General features: G+C 46.9%; 1 protein-coding gene across 3 annotated transcripts in view; it reads right to left on the bottom strand.

Annotated features, from left to right (window-relative positions):
• RABGAP1 (RAB GTPase activating protein 1) overlaps nucleotides 1–16,952 on the bottom strand; it is a 100,768-nt gene that overhangs the window by 52,968 nt on the left and 30,848 nt on the right. For all 3 annotated transcript variants that reach the window (XM_081847515.1, XM_081847514.1, XM_081847516.1), the window contains 7 exons: nucleotides 15,693–15,803; nucleotides 14,803–14,869; nucleotides 14,544–14,646; nucleotides 12,470–12,639; nucleotides 10,159–10,333; nucleotides 8,253–8,346; nucleotides 4,415–4,565 (listed from right to left, as the gene is read on the bottom strand). In XM_081847515.1, the coding sequence (XP_081703641.1) occupies nucleotides 4,415–4,565; nucleotides 8,253–8,346; nucleotides 10,159–10,333; nucleotides 12,470–12,639; nucleotides 14,544–14,646; nucleotides 14,803–14,869; nucleotides 15,693–15,803 (871 nt within the window). The remainder of the gene's footprint in view (nucleotides 1–4,414; nucleotides 4,566–8,252; nucleotides 8,347–10,158; nucleotides 10,334–12,469; nucleotides 12,640–14,543; nucleotides 14,647–14,802; nucleotides 14,870–15,692; nucleotides 15,804–16,952) is intronic.

Raw genomic sequence — 16,952 nt, 5'->3', positions numbered from 1 at the left:
ACAGAACCACAGAAACCAGACTTCTTGTTTGCTTGTCTGTCTAGCAAACTCCTAATCCACCAAAACTGGAATTTTCGACAGAATTCTGACTGGAGGCCAGCACCTTCCTGGGAGATTACACTATCTGGGAGAAAGGGGAAGAGAGGGTAGTGGATAGCGTAACAGGTGGCCCAATCAAAAAGCTCTAGGACAGGCATAGGCAAACTCAGCCCTCCAGATGTTTTGTACTACAATTCCCACCATCCCTGACCACTGGGTCCTGCTAGCTAGGGATCATGGGAGTTGTAGGCCAAAAACATCTTGAGGGCCGAGTTTGCCTATGCCTGCTCTAGGAGGCAGCTAAATCAATACTGTGAGCCAATTCAGACAGCAAGTCCCACTGCACCAGTCTCAAAAGGCAGACGGCAACGGCAGGACTTGGCCTGAGGAAACTGGAAGGAGATGCAGGTCTGGCACAGAACATATAAACTCCAGCAGCAAGCAAGGAGCAATGCCTTGCAAAGAAAACTAGGTGTTCGAAACTCTGTGTTTGTGGCATTCCACTGGTATGTGTGCTTGTGGGGTGGGGAGAGCATGATTTACAGGTAGGATCAACAGGTACAGGAAGATTAAGTGAATCTCCTATGCAGACCCCACACATTAATACCATGATGCAAGTATGTGGGTGAGTAACACTGTCTCCGTCTGCTTCTGAGCAGGCCAGGCAGATTCCCTGGGACCCAATGCAATTACTGTTTCCCCGTTCCAAATAATCATGCTCTTCTTTCAAAGCTGCATCACAACCTTCTCCCAAGCAACCTAGCAGAATAAGCTGCTAATGCCTCCAACTGGAGGGCTTTCCTATATTTCCTGCTTCTTCAGTACCCTTTACCATGCTAGTTACCACAAAAGGGGGGGGGGTTGCATGCACCTCTCTCCTCCTTTCATTCCACCTCAAATACCACATTCATTTGACAGGTTTCTGTGCTGCACAGCTGGCAAGAGCCCCAGCGTGAAATGTGGGTGGCTATAAGGCACACAACTGCCACAGATTTAGACTCAGAATACATCTTGCAAATGTCTGTTGACATTAAAACTCATTGCCACAGTGCTGCGCTGACAAATGCATCACAGTTTTTACACTCCCAGCATGGACACCAAGTAGGCTGGTGGGTGAGGGATGGAAGAGTCTGTTCCTCTTCTGCCAGCCCACTCACTCGCCTGCATGAAATTCCTGGTCATCTAAGGCTACCAGGTTAGTTGTTAAATGCAAGGCTGTAGTAAGACATAAAGAAAATGGATTAGCACCTGTTTTAATACAGAAAGAACAGTGAGATTACAACCATCTTCTCGGCAGTTTTTCAAACAGATTTCATTACTTCTGCTGAGCAATCCCAGATTTCTGCCCACCCAGTTCCCAACCTGGTAGATAATAGCATCCATCATTCATTATACTAATTTAATGCCCTCCACAAAACCAGGCCACCATCTATCTGCCCAAATACTCTTCCCCAAGGATTAAGTCACAGACCTAGGACCCAATTCAACTGTACTTTTATTGGCTTTGGCTAAATGTTTTCATAAGGAACAATGAAGATGAAAAGAGCACTGCCAGAAGTTGACGCAATATAATATATGCAATGCATTATAAATAAATACAAACAAGCTGCATTTAAAAAACCCACTGAGCTAATTTTGCTGACTGACACTTTCAGTGAGCACATCCAAGCCAGTGGCAGTAAAAAAGAAGCAACAGAGGCTGTTGTTTAAACAACAAAAGAAAGGAGGAAACAATTTTTTTAAATGGTAAAGCCGTATTTGTGTTTCTACAAAGGTTGGCACCATAATGAGTGGTGACCTACAGTTTTTCCATGCACCCAAGCCCTTCACCACAAGATTATGACCTTAGGCAGCAGCCTTCCCCAACCAGATGTTTTAAACTACAACTCCCCTCAGTCTCAACTAGCATCGCCCAGGTTGGAGAAGGCTGCTAGGCATGAACAAAGCATAGGAAGCAGCAGACGAAATGGTGCACCTAGTCAACATCCTTCTTCCTATGGTGGGCTGCTGGAAGCTTCAGAGATACTTACAAGCAACAGCCTTTTGCCCACAGCATCTGCTACTCCATGCATATTCTGCCTCTGAAAATGCAGGCTCCACTCAACTTTCAATAAAGCCATTTTCCACAAATGTGTCTGATTACAGACCAACCTTTGCCAACCCTGGTACATGCTGGCTGGGATTGATGAGGGTTGTAGTTCACTTTACCACATAAATGCCTACTCAACCACTTAATTGATTTATTATATTATTTATACCCCACCCATCCAACTAGGTTGCCCCAGCCACTCTGGGCAGCTCCCAGCACGTATAAAAACATAATAAAACGTCAAACATTAAAAACCTCCCAATACAGGGCTGCCTTCAGATGTCTTCTAAAAGTGGTAAAGGAACCCTGGACGGTTAAGTCATGTCAAAGGCAACCATGGGGTGCAGCGCTCATTTCACTTCAAGCCAAGGGAGCTGGCGTTTGTTTGCAGACAGCTTTCTGGGTCATGTAGCCAGCATGACTAAACCGCTTCTGGTGCAATGGGATATCGTGAGGGAAGCCAGAGCACACGGAAACGTGTTTACCTTCCTGCCACAGCGGTACCTATTTATCTACTTGTACTGACGTGCTTTCGAACTGCTAGGTTGGCAGAAGCTGGACAGAGCAATGGGAGCTCATCCCGTTGTGGGGATTCGAACGGCTGACCTTCTGATCGACAAGCACAAGAGCAAGAGGCTCAGTGGTTTAGACTGAGATGACCACCCACCTCCCTAAAAAAACTATCCCTAAAAAACCCACCTATACCCTTAAAGTGGTATAGTTCTTTATCTCATTGACATCTGATGGAAGGGCATTCCACAGGGAGGGCACCACAGCCAACTGTAACTTCCCTGTAACTTCACTTCTTGCAGTGAGGGAACCGCCAGAAGACCCTAGGAGCTGTCTGGACCTGAGTGCCTGGGCTGAATGATGAGGGTGGAGATGCTTCTTCAGGGATACAGGGCCAAGGTCAATTAGGGCTTTAAGGTCATCACTAACACTTTGAATTGTGCTTGGAAACATTGTGGGAGCCAATGTAGGTCTTTCAGGACTGGTGTTATATGTGCCTGGCAGCCACTCCCAGTCACCAGTCTAGCTGCTGCGTTCTGGATTAGTTGTAGTTTCCAAGTCACCGTCAAAGGTAGCCCTATGTAGAGCATGTTGCAGTAGTCCAACCAGGAGATAACCAGAGCATGTACCACTATGGTGAGACAGTGCACAGGTAGGCAGGGTCTCAGCCAGCCCTGGACATAGAATTGACCTGCACCAGCTGTGAGTCCAAAATGACTCCTAGGCTGTGCACCTGGTCTTCTATGGGCTCAGTTATGCCATTCAGGACCAGGGAGTCCCCCACACCTGTCCTCCCCCGTCCCCCCAAAATAGTACTTCTGTCTTGTCAGGATTCAACCTCAATCCATTAACCACCCTCCACCCACCTCCAGACATTCACACAGGACATTCACCACCTTCACTGGTTCTGATTTAAAAGAGAGGTAGAGCTAGGTATCACCCGCATACTGATGAACACCCAGCCCAGCCCCCCTGATGATCTTGCCCAGCAGCTTCATATAGATGTTAAAAAGCTTGGGGGAGAGGACAGAGCCCAAGTGAGTGCTCAGGGGTCTGAACACTCCTGCCTCAACACCACTTTCTAAACACAACCCAGGAGGAAGGAGTGGACCAACTGCATAACAGTGCCCCTGGTCCCAACCCCTCTTCAATCTGTGGAACTGGGACTGTTACATGTGCCACATAATACTCGTTCTGCACTTATGAGAGTCTTTTGGTAAGGCAGTTTCCACACTTGAAACTCCCTGACTATTAACGTCAGCCAGGTGGCACCGCTTATACACTTTTTAGGCCTGCTGAAAACATTTCTGTTGAGGCAAGCCTATCCAGATACACAGAATGCTGACAAGTCCTTTAACTTGTTATTTCCATTATTATTTGAAAGATTTAAATAGCTATTTTTAACTGTTTTTACTGATAACTGTTTTATTCTTTTGTGGGCAGCTTTAACATTTTTTTTTTACAGTCAAGCAGTCTATAAATGTTATGACATAAATAAACCTCACTGCTGCCTTAGAATGCATTCACAGCTCTGCCACGGTTGCACATTAACAGGGGAGCAGCGGCAGTGAGTCAGTGCCCCCTCAAGGAAGCATCCGCCGTTACTGGTGATCTTACTGAGGAGCCTCCAATAATCTTCAGAGATGGCTCCAGGATTCCATAGAAACAGACTGAAAGCCATCAGTGCCAAAAAGATGAACGTGTCAGGCAGAGAAATCTATTGGACTAAACCATTCCCTCCCCACCCCCCACGCACAGACAGTTCCATTGGCCTACCTTTGTGATGAGGATCCGGTACTTCTCCACCAGGTGGTCGTTGTTGTGACATCCTGCAAGCAGCTGCCAAACCTCCCCCCGGAGAGCTTCAGGGACTCCGCTTCTCACCAGCGTGGACAAGGTTTTTGGTCGCACACTCAGATTCAAGTGCCTGGAAGAGAGGAAAAAGAGACCAGGCATCAGACCAGGAAGGGTGTGCAGGATACAGACCATGGACTGAATGGTTTTGGGCAACTCCAACATCCACAACATCCACATTGATGATGCCTCAGGTCCATGATGCAACCATGGGCCTGTCTCAGTATCTGAAGAAGTGTGCATGCACACAAAAGCTTATATCAAGAACAAACTTAGTTGGTCTCTAAGGTGCTACTGGACAATTTTTTTATATATTTCGACTGCGTCAGACCAACACAGCTACCTACCGGAATCTGTCTCACACAGTTACTGGTCCAATGCACAGAAGTAGCTTTTGATCCACGTGGGGAGGGGGTGGTCTGGAAATGGTGTGTGTTTGATTATCACCCCATTGTCATAGTCAGATGACTTCCTGGTGAGGTTTGGACTTGCTATGTCTGTCCCCCCTTACAAGGGTGGGAGACCAGATAGGATGGTCTGCCACCAGAAACAGATGGAATTTTGTGGATTCTTAACTCCTCTGGGGAACTTCCCTGTGGACAGAGGAGGTGTTCCTGTTGAGGTCCTAGTTCCACTATGGAATGGTGAGACTCATAGGGCCTTTGACATGATCACTTCTGAGCACCCTCTCTGGCCCTGTGGGGTCTGTTTCACGGCTTGGTACATGGAGGAGTTGAGGTCAATGAGGCAGACTGGAAGAGGGTTGGAGCATAAGAGGCACAAATCTCACTTAGGAGCTAGCTGAGCATTTGTTCAAGATCATAATCAGGCCTACCATGTGGCAGTGAGGGCAGCAAAGAGATCCTATTTCACTGCCTCCATCCTTGGGAAGCCACCCAGCAGAGCTGTTCTGTGTGGTCTGGAGGTTGCTTACTCCTGACCAGGAGGTGGGATCTCTGGAGCACACAGTAACTAGCTGTATCCAGATAGCTAAGCACTTCAAGGACAAAGTTGCTCAGCTCTACAGTGATTTAGATGCTGCTGCTGTGAGAGTACCTGACCAGGTGTTCAATGCAACATCAAGCTCGGTGTTGTGAGATCATTTCCAATTGATGTGGTCTGGGAATACGGACAGGACACATGAAGTGATCCTTGTCCATCCTGGCTTATTAAAACTAGCTGGGCTGGGGTGAGTGGACGGGTCAAAGGTGTGATAAATGCATCCTTGTGTGATAAGAGCGGTGCCCACTGCCCTAAAAGAGGCAGCCGTGTATCTACTCCTCAAAAAGCCAACCCTAGACCCAACGGAGTATAACAACTACAGGGTGATGGCGAGCAACTACAGGCATTCCTGGAATAGAACGATTATCTAAATCCACTACCATCTGAGTTCAGACTTGGTTTCAGAACTGAATCAGTCTTGGTTGCCCTGATGGAGGACCTTTATCATGACAGGGACATGGGAGTGTGACCCTGTTACTTCTGATAATTAATTAATAAATAAAATAATAATATAGTGCCTATCCGACTGGACTGCCCCAGCCACTCTGGGTGCCTTGATCTCTGTGGCTTTTGATATCATTGACCACTGTATCCTCCTGGACAGACTTAGTGAGATGGGCATCGAAGGTACTGTATTACAGTGGTTCCATTCACATCAAATTCATGTCCAGAGAGTAGCACTGAATCAGTGCTATTTAATATCTATGTGAAGCTCTTGGGAGGTGCCATTAGGAGTTTTGGGGCAACCAGTATTCTGATGATATACAGCTCTACTTCTCTGCAACATCTGAACCAGGAGAGGCTGTGAACACTTTGGATCAGTGTCCAGATAGTAAAGGTAAAGGTAAAGGGGACCCCTGACCATTAGGTCCAGTCGTGACCAACTCTGGGGTTGCGGCGCTCATCTCGCTTTATTGGCCGAGGGAGCCGGCGTACAGCTTCCAGGTCATGTGGCCAGCATGACTAAGCTGCTTCTGGCAAACCAGAAACACCGTTTACCTTCCTGCCAGAGCAGTACCGATTTATCTACTTGCACTTTGATGTGCTTTCAAACTGCTAGGTTGGCAGGAGCAGGGACCGTCGTGGGGATTCGGACCACCGACCTTCTGATCGGCAAGTCCTAGGCTCTGTGGTTTAACCCACAAAGGTTATTTGAGTGGGTGGTTCCCACATTCTGGAAATTGGCAAGTTACTTGTTCTGAATGGGGTTGCATCCCCTCTGATGGAGCAAGTGCATAGTTTGAAGGTATTCCTGGATACACCTTTATCACTGGGACCTAGGTGTCCTCTGTGGCTAGGAGTGCCTTTTACCAGCTTCATCTGGTTCGCCAACTACACCTGTTCCGGGACAGAGATAGTCTGACCACTGCAGTCCACGCACTGGTAACCTCGGGACTAGATGACTGTAATGTGCTCTATATGTGGGGCTGCTCTTGGGTCTGGTTCAGAAGCTCCAGCTAGTGCAGAATGCTGCAGCCAGATTGCGGATGGGAGCTTCTCCTCAAGAACATGTGACACCATGGTTAATGGCTGCACATCTGTTACTGATCCAGGTTCAAGGTACTTGAATTGATTTGCAAAGTCCTGAACAACTAGGGTCCAGCATAGCTCAGGAATCGCCTGAACCCTTCTATCCCAGCTCAGTCACTGAGATCAGCTGCAGGAGCATCTTTGGCCATTCCCTGAGTTGGTGAGGCTCATTTCACAACAAGAAGAAATTGAGCCTTTAGTGCCATCAGCCCAGTCATGAGGAACACCCTGCGACTGTTGATTCTGCAGGAGCCTTCTGTGCCAACTTTTAAAGGCCTGCCGAAAACTTTTCTGTTCCACAAGACCTATGCAGGCAAATAAGATCTGCTGGTATTTGTTTCTAGTTTCTTTCTGCTATTAAATTCTTTTTAACTTTTCAAGATGTTATTGTTTGGTTTTATGTTTTTTATTGTTATAAACCACTGTAACATATTTTTGTATATAAATGTTTTTTTTAAAAAAATAATAATTAAACAAATCCATGCTCTTTTTTAAAAAAGATGACAGATCTATCATTTTAGAAATGTGGAGGAAGCACATTCATGTATTCGGAAAGGTGGGAGGGGTACCAGGCCCACGTTGGAACATATTTGGCAGGTAGGTTCACAGAAAAAAACGGTGTGCATGTAAGTAGAATCACAGATCTGAAGAGTTGGCAGGGACCCTGAGGATCATCTATTGCAACCCTCTGAATTTCAGCTAAAGCCTCCATGACACACAGCCATGCAACCTCCCCTTAAAAATTTCCAGTGAAGGAGAGCCCACCACCTTCTGAAGCAGTTTGGAAGACATCAACATCCAAGTGCCCCATGCTCATAAATTGAGGGGAGCAGTTCCAAGGCATGCAAACGGGCACAGAACATCCATTCAACAGAGGCTGATGAATGAGGACTGGCTGGCAGGGCTCATGGCAGCAGGGGACTTCCAGGCAAGGAAGCTGGCAGGAGGAGTCTGCAGCAGCCCAGGTAAGCCTTCTAGTCTTAGCTGGCTTGTTCACCACGTGTGAGAAGTGGCTGTGGGTGGAAGTTGACCTCTCTTGCCCAGCAGCCTTCAAGGAGCATATCAGGTAGCAAGAAGCACAAGCTGGCAAGGACAGAATGGATCCAGTGTATGGCAGCCTCCAGTGCCCTTACCTGCCTGCCTCTTTGTCATTGTCTTGCCTGCCTTACTCCCAACCATGAGCTTCTTCAATGGGATTGGTTCACAATAGAGGGGTGAGCCTGCTTACCATTTGGACAAGAGGTCTCCCCATGTCTCAAGGATTTTCTCTGCACACTCTTTGGAAACGTCTCCAGAACCACTCAGGAGAGGCTCGTCGTTATCTGTAAGACACAAAACCCGCACAGAGGAAGGGGACATGAGAGCAAGAAGCACCATTTCTGGCCTCCATTTAAAAGGAAATACTAGGATGCGCTGCACCTGTTGGATCAGACCTAACCTGTGCAAACATGGCACAGACAACAGGGTGGTTCAGCCTAAGCCAGAAGAGAGGGGGAAACAACACATCCCTATTTTATGCCGCGGAGCAGGAAAAGATGCTGGGCATGGGGAGCCCTTTCCAGGCAGAAGGCAGCTCTCTTTCTCTCATGCGTAGCCTTCTAGGTCTGCGAGCCAGAAACAGAGTGTGGGTGCAGCAACATATTTGGCTCTTCTTTTGTACTGTATGCTGCATTCCAGCCATGCAAAAGTCAGAGGTTTCTACACACTCATCAAAACAGGCTCACACAAACCTCTATCCCTGGAAGCAAGTGGGAAAAGCACCTGAGCAGGACGCAGCCTGTGGGGAGCCCTGAGGGCTGGACAGAGACCTGGAGGGTTCAGTTCAGCCACCAGGCCTGAGGTTCCCCACTCATGCTCTACAGTCGTGGTCAATTAACCACACAAGCTAGAGAGCAGAAATTGAAAGTCCATAAGTATGATCTGACCACCACCCTGACCATACACATGCAGGCACACACTGCCTATGCCCCTCCTAGCCCCACCAGCACTTGCCAGCCCAGAACAAAGGCCTGCGCTGAAAGCACCAATAAGAGTTCTTAGCAGATCACTTAGGATGGTGAGCAAGGGCCTGGTACTTCATCCTCCACCAATGGCCAACAGCTAAATGCGGCATAAAATCATAGAATTACGTATAGAGTTGGAAAGGTCCTCAAAGGTCCTCTAGTCCAACCCCCTGCAGTGAAGGGATCACAGCTAGATAGGTATCTGCCAAATACGACTTTTGGCTTCATGAAAGCATTGGGAATGCTAGTATGGTAGAGGAAAAGGAAAAGCAGATTAAGTCAACCGAATGCAGCCTTGCCCAACCTGGTGCCCTCCAGATGTTTTAGACTGAAGTTGCAGTAGCCCCAAGCCTAGGGAAGGCACCCAGGTTGTGCTAAGCTGCTGTAGAAGAACAGTACCGTAGTAGTATCTGCAGTTACCTTCAGCTTTGAAGCCTTCAGTAAAAACACATACAGCGGTACCTCGGGATGCGAACGGGATCCGTTCCAGAGCCCCGTTCACATCCTGAATGGAACGTAAGATGCAACGGCGCGTCTGCGCATGCGCGGGTCACATTTTGCCGCTTCCGTGCATGTGTGTGACGTCATTTTGAGCATCTGCGCATGCGCGAGCGGCGAAACCCGGAAGTAACGCACTCCGTTACTTCCGGGTCGCCGCGGAGCGCAATCCAAAAGCGCTCATCCTGAAGCACATTCAACCCGAGGTATGACTGTATAGGGCTGTGCAATATCAGGTTTTCAACATCACAATGTATCACCAGCTAAACATCGTGATATAGAGATACACCACCATGTTGATAGGAAGGAGCATCGACCCCAGACCTGCAAGGTGCTGGGATGAAACAGCTGCCACTAACACCTGGCGCAGGGAGGAAGGAGGCAGCTGGAGAATGAAGATTAGGTGCCAGCCAGCAAGCCCCACCCATGATGTACTGCCAGGTGAAGACGCCATTGCGATCTGGCCCTCAAATCAGTCCTGGGTGATATATCAATACATCGTCCAAGCCCAAACACATAACGCGTTTGTAACCTTCTCTGCAGCAAACCTTTAGCTGATTCACAGCAAGAGGCAGTCTTGACAAAGCCATCTGCTTGCTCTGCTTCGGAGGGACACAGCTAGTCCCTTCTTACCTTCCTCTTCATCATCCTCTGGTGGGGATGGGATCATGGAGCCCTGAGATCCGGACTGTGGCAGGCGGAGCACTGGGCTCGCGGTGGTTTTTCTCCTCTCCCTTTCTGACTCACTCTCCAGGCATATGACTTCATAGAGTGTGTCTGTGCTGTTCTTCCGGTCCTTCTGCTTTATCTGAAGGATACAGGACAGATTAGGTTTCAGCACTGTGGAAGAGCTTGACAAGAAATGCCTAGAGAGACTCGCAAGCAACTTTCTGTATATATCTGTGAGAAGGCACAGGAGGAAGAAATTATTCCTATTCAACAACCACAGAGGAGGGATAAAGAAAATAATTTTGGTTAGTCTTTCCGGATTCCAGAGAGACATCTGCCAAAGGTCCTTTGCTCTGTGGCCAAAATGGCAAAACTTTATGTTAAAGAGCTTTGCTCTTCCTCTCAGAAGGCCTTGATGCATAGGAGCAAGAGGGCAGGAATGGGGGAGAGGGAGAAGAGAGAGGTATGTGGAATTCAGACAACTGCCCTGGATACAGATTCCGCTATGTTCTAGCTCCTTAATGCTTGGGGCAGGGGGATTCCAACTGCCTTCTATAAGGCAGCAAGACAAAACCTATGGATCTTTTGGGGGAGGCTGAGATGCTTATTGTCGTTTAAGTGTTGGAACCAGGACCTGGGAGATGAGGGTGCAAGTCCTCACTCAGCTACAGAGCTCAGCGAATGACCTTCAGCTAGCCAGGTCTCTCAGCCTAACCTACCTTATAGGGTTGGATGTGAGGATAAATGAGGAGGCAGAGAAACATATATGCCCCTTTGAACTCCTTGGTGGGATAAAAAGGTAATAATAAATAAATAAAATTAAAATATTTTCATTTCAACTTCTGATTCACTGTTCAGAGTTCCTGCCTTACAACCAGGTCCAAGATGGTCCGTCCCCCCAACAGAAACCATTTCCAAAAATTAAGCTCAGGCTTCATTTTTTCTGGAAAAAGTGAGTTATTCTTTTCACCAGGCTGCCGCCACTGGTAAAATTCCAACACCACTGGTAAATAAAGATAAGCATACACCCTTAACCACTTGCAGCATGGCTGCTCAGATGTCTGTAAGAATCAGGTTCTCTTTGGAGGTTTATCAGGCAAAGTCTCTTTAGCACCTCTTCAAAAGAAATACCCCAAAACAAAGCAGTGCCCCTCCGCCCACAACACCCAAGATGAGCCTGGTCCTTGTAAAGAGTCAGATTGGGGCTGAGAACAAGCCAAAACCAAATGAGATAACAAGCCTCACAATGAGAGTGGGTGGAGCGAGACAAGAGCCAACAGAATTAGCTCAGTAAGATAAACTTCCTTAAATTAACAAGGCTTATGCTTTTAGGGCCGAGAAATATTTATAGCCAAGAGAAGCAATTGTTCAAACTTCTCCACATTTCACCTTCAAGAGAGGAGAACATAACCTCAAAGACTTCCCACACACCCCTGCCCAACGTGCCAAGGCATGAAGTTCCACTTCTCCAGTGGAACCTCAAATGTGCTGCAATCATCTTCCTTTGATTTACAAGCAACTCCCCATTTGTGTCGGGTTGTATTCTGGGTCACTATGCGCGTCAGCAGTCGTGTGTAAGCCCATTCCGCACCCCTTTCCAGGGCTGAAAAGGATGTGTGTGTCAGGGGTTCCGTGTCAATCAGATGCCACCCGTACTAGTTATTTGATTCACATCCCCCCTTTCCCCCCCAATGAGCTCAAGGTGGCGTACATGGTGCTCTTTCTCCCCATTTCATCCTCAAAGCGATCCTGTGAGGTAGGTTAGGTAGGTTATTGTCTGGGATCCCTGTCATCCTTGGGGTTTATGAGGGAGGGAAGGAGGAGAGGGGCAGCGAGAGACTGAGGCTCCAATGGACACTGCACACTGGCTAGCCAAGTATCTCCAGAAAGTCATTTCCCATCACTTGAACTTTGAACTTTTAACTGACACACCAGGACACCCACCAACCCAAGAAGCTCAGAGAAGGTTGCAGCCCCACTTAGCATTCCAAGGAAGGAAGCAACTCTGCCCATCCCTGGGCTGCTGTGTAAGAAGGGAAAAGATGCATAAACCCAGCCTCTCCCAACCCTCCCAGCGATAGGTGGGAAGTACTGCCTGTGCAAGGGCTGGGCTCAAGCCCTCAAACGGCACCAGGTCCAAAAGTTTAGCTTTCTCCTCTATGCGAGACCAGAGTCCCAGAGGAACATAACTCAAAGGACCACAGAGTTAGGGAAGGAACGAAAGGGCCCGCCCCACAATATCCACACCACTAAGGATGGGACCCACAAGCGTTACCTGCTTCAGCTTCAGGAAGAAGTTCTCTGTGGAGCTCCGCTTGCTGAAAGGCCAGAAGAGCCTCTCGCTGGCAGGGCACACACGGACTTTGGTCTCCAGGAGGAACCGCACAGGCTCCTGCACCTCAGTGATCACCAAGTCGACAGCCGTGGTCAGGAACAGCACTTTGTCTAAGGAGAGGAAGCAGGGAAGCTGGTGTTTCCCCTTAGGCCATTCAACACAGCCCTTGCCCTGTGCCTGTGGCCCAAATCGACCATGCCAGTGTGTCCAAGACACAGGTAACCAAACCCCATGGACATCCATACCATGGTGACCAAGCAGGGTTATTCCCAGGTTAAGGGTGAACAGAACTGTAGCTGAAAGTTGTTGTTGAAGTAAATTATTATTATTAATTATTATTATTATTATTATTATTATTATTACTACTACTACTACTACATATAAAATACCTTACATTTTCCCCACCTGTTAAAATCACTTTTACTGTGATCTCAAAACATTTGCACATCTCCCCATCCCATTTAATATCAGACAGAGATTGCAAGGAAAGGGGAGTGGATAGAAAGCGACTTTTAAAGGTTTCTGTAAGCATCCTCTCTCTTCCCTTTAAAGTCCCTGAGATTGGGAATTTAAAAGGGAAGAGGGAGACAAATTGCAAAGGCTTTTTCAGGCCTCTCCCCTATCTCACTTCAATCTTGAAAGTGGGGCAGGGAGCGAAGTTTGCAAAGCATTTGGCAAGCAAAGGCAATGGAGGGGATTTTTCCAGCACTGTTTCTGCTTCTTTCTTTTTGCTTGCCTTATTTATCTATTGATAAAAAAATATTTTTAAATTGATATTCATTAAAAAATATCAAAGTGCCTTGACTGTGTGTGCCTGTTCCCAGCAGAGAACCAGCATGAGCAGCCAAAACTGAGCAGGATTTAGCCCCTGCTCTTCAGCTGACTAGGAGTAGGAGGGCTAGATCCTACTTTGGGCTGCAAGTCCCTGTCTGCACAGCCAAAGCAGAATTGAACCCCACCTTCCTGTCCATCATGAGTCATTTCAGCTGAGGGACAGGTAGGTGTGGTTTGTAGGAAAAGGTCTTGCAGGCCAAGCCTCATCTTGGTGGGCCAAGATTGGCTTGCGGCCTGGAGGTTCCTCACCCCCACCTTAACTAGCACATGACAGAGAACCTGGTACACTCCATAAACCAGGCAATGTTGTAGCTCACAGCCAGTATTTTAAATGGAGTCCAGAAACAAAGTCATCTCCCAGCAAGGGGAATTACATTTCCCAGCATCTGCTTCACATCTTATGTGGGCTATCCTATCGTTTTGGTGCTATCCTCCCGCCATTGCTCCCACCTGAACTGTCTTCCAGAGTCTGGCTTGAAGGGTTAGAACACAGAGACATCAATTACGCCTCCATGCCACACACACGCACCCTGACTCAATGCCATCTCAGCTTGACAAAACATTCTTGACAAAACAGGTTGGCAACTTGCTGGCTTGGGACCAGGTGCACTCCTGGATTTCACTTTTTTGTGGCCCTCAAACGCTTCTGAAGTTACCCCATTCTTCCATCCCATCCAAGTTCCTTCCTTCCTATTCTTCCTGATTTTATAAAAGCATGACAACAAACAAGTAGGCTTTAACTAAAGTCAGAAAGGAATTAATTTCACTTGCTTCGCAGAACAGCAATTGTATCGGTCCACTATAGTACTAACAAGAAATCCTCTGTATGCTTCTTTGAGTGTACTCCAATTCAACTCAGTGGAGCTTACACCCACCTAGACCTGCAGGGGACTAGCAATTCTAATGTGAAACAGCCATGGTGAAAACTGATAAAAGGCAGTCTTATTTCAAGGTTAGTTTATCCAGAACACTTAAGTCTCCGGCTCCACCCACTGTCAGTATGTGGCTCTGAACAGACGACCCCAGACGGAATGAGGTCCTCGATAGGAAAAAGATTCCCTACATTCGACTATCTGGGATTGGCCACTGATCATTGCACACATATCTAGAAAAATATACAGGAAACAACTTACACATCTCAAGCAATCTGACCCAAACAGAAAAGTCACTGATCACAAACCTTTTGGTGTTTCTTCATTCAGTTTATGGAAGTGTGGAGACTTTGTGTTCCAGCTCCCAGTGATGACATAGGACTTCCCATCAGAACTTTTGCCCATAGACTCCTAAAACCACAGAACAGGGTGAGTTAAAACAAAGCCCATAGGCTCTGCTAGATCAGATCACAAAATACACTTGAAATCACTGGAAACACACAAGCATCATGTCATTTAGTGGGGCTATTTGAGGGGGAAATCTCTGGAAACTGAAGGGCACCTTACCAGATCCAACAGGTGCATATTGCCACTCTGCACATCCTTCCCAGGGCTAAGGAGGAGCCCAAAACACCTGTGATTTAAAAAGAAAAAAAGCCAACCTCTAGCAACCATTTCCACGCGGAACTGTAGTTCTGAAAAAGGTAGTCAGATTTTATGGGGTACTTTGGTGGAGAAAAATCACAGTATGTACTAAACTGTTTAACAACTGCTCCATCAGCTCTTAGAGAAGAACTGAAATGAGGAAATGGGCAGCAGGGTTAGAGGAGATTTTCAGCTCAATAGTACTTTACAAGTACTTATTTTATAGATTTTATCATGCTCTTCAAGAGAGTCTCATCACAAAGCGGTGAACACAATACAAAAGACACCATTCAAAACTTAACACAACTCCAAACCTTAAAAATGCCAGCACACACAAAACCCCCTACAACCGACCAAGCACAGTAAGAATAAACGTTAGCAGCATTTCAGCATTCCACACAACAACAACTTTATTAATTGTACCCCACCTATCTGACTGGGTTGCCCCAACCACCCTGGGTGGCTTTCAACGGACATAAGAAGGCAATAAAACATCAAACATTAAAAAATTTCCTTATACAGAGCTGCCTTCAGATGTCTTCTAAAAGTTGTGTAGTTCTATATCTCCTTGACATCTGATGGGAGGGCATTCCACAGGGAGGGCACCACTACCAAGAAGGCCTTCTGCCTGGTTCCCTGTAACTTCTTGCAGTGAGGGAACCTCAGTGTGGGGGCTGAATGATGGGGGCAGCAGGGAGGGGGCCTGTCTGATCTTACTTGGGGGAGAATTCCATGGGTGTGGGGCCACCACCAAAGATCCCCCTTCCTGCATGCCCACCAAAGCTCTTCAGAGGAAATAGACACAAAGTTACCTTTCAATTGCCAGTTCTTTGTTGGTTGTCTGTTGTACATAAATGACGATCTTCTTGTCGATGCCTTGGCGCAGTTTAAAGCACTGCCGGTCCTTGTCTTTGGGGACAGCACTGTGGTCAAAAAGGGAAACGTTCACACGGTCCTCTTATTTGTAGTCACAAATTTGAGAACAGAATGAGTAGGCAAGTGACAGTTTTCACAGCCTGGTGAGTCCAGAAATCTAAGAGAGTTGGTGATTTGACAAGGACAACAGCATGCCCTAAAACAGGAATCACCAACATTTGCAATCTCACATACCTCTCTCTTGCTCCCCATCCCACACCTGAAATAAGGCGGGGGGGAGGGGGAATCAATGCTTATAGTTTCTTTCAAGCATATTGAGGGTGGTGGGTAGTCTTAATGGAAAACAGCAGCTAGGGAGGCAAGAATTAATCTTCAGGACACACATACACACACACATACCACAACAACAATTAGGCTTGAAAAGGCTTTTTAGAGTCTAATTGTGGCAGGGTATGGAAGGATGGTAGGAAATAAGTGTTCCAACCAATATTGGAAAACAAACAGTAGAGTGCAGAGGAATGAAAACATAAGGAACTGGAAGCCCGAGAACGGGGTGAGAAGATCTAAGATTTAGCTGAGGTGATAATTGAAGACTGGGATTTTTTTAAAAAAAAAAAACAACCTAAGATGTACTAGAATGTACGTTCCTATCAACAGTACGCACAGCACTCTCTTTTAAAAGAGGCACCAAGATTTTTAAAAGGCAATTTTTTTTACTCAGCCACCAGTCTGTTTGACACATGTAGAGCTGCTATGGCAAGAACGGACAGCAGGTGGCCTCACAGCTCTATGACTCCAAAGGCAGTGCATATCAGAAGGAAAAAAGGGTGGTCACTAGATAACAGCATGCTAAGGAGATACAGGTCTTCAGTTTTCTGGGCTTGGCAATGGGCGCTCAAATGCAACAAAGTCAAGAGACCAATATCTCCAGCATGTATCCAATGGGGAAAAACCCCTTACGCACACAAAAAACCCGCTTTGAGGGAAGGAGGCTGGACAAGATGGGCCACTGGCCTGATACAACAAGGCTCTTCCGCTTTTTTTTTTTTTTTAAATTAAATAATTTTAATTACATTTTCAATTTTTGTAATCACAATATCCATACGAAACATCAATAAACTCAAACCTCGCTCTTACCAGAGCATCGACCTCCTCCCGCCCCTCTTCCTGACTTCCATATATATTTACCTTAATCT

Source organism: Podarcis erhardii (genome assembly GCF_964252035.2).
Source record: "Podarcis erhardii genome assembly, chromosome: Z".
Lineage (NCBI taxonomy): Eukaryota > Metazoa > Chordata > Lepidosauria > Squamata > Lacertidae > Podarcis > Podarcis erhardii.
The sequence above is the reverse complement of the archived record's forward strand: the minus strand, read 5'-3'. Positions and strand labels throughout refer to the sequence as shown.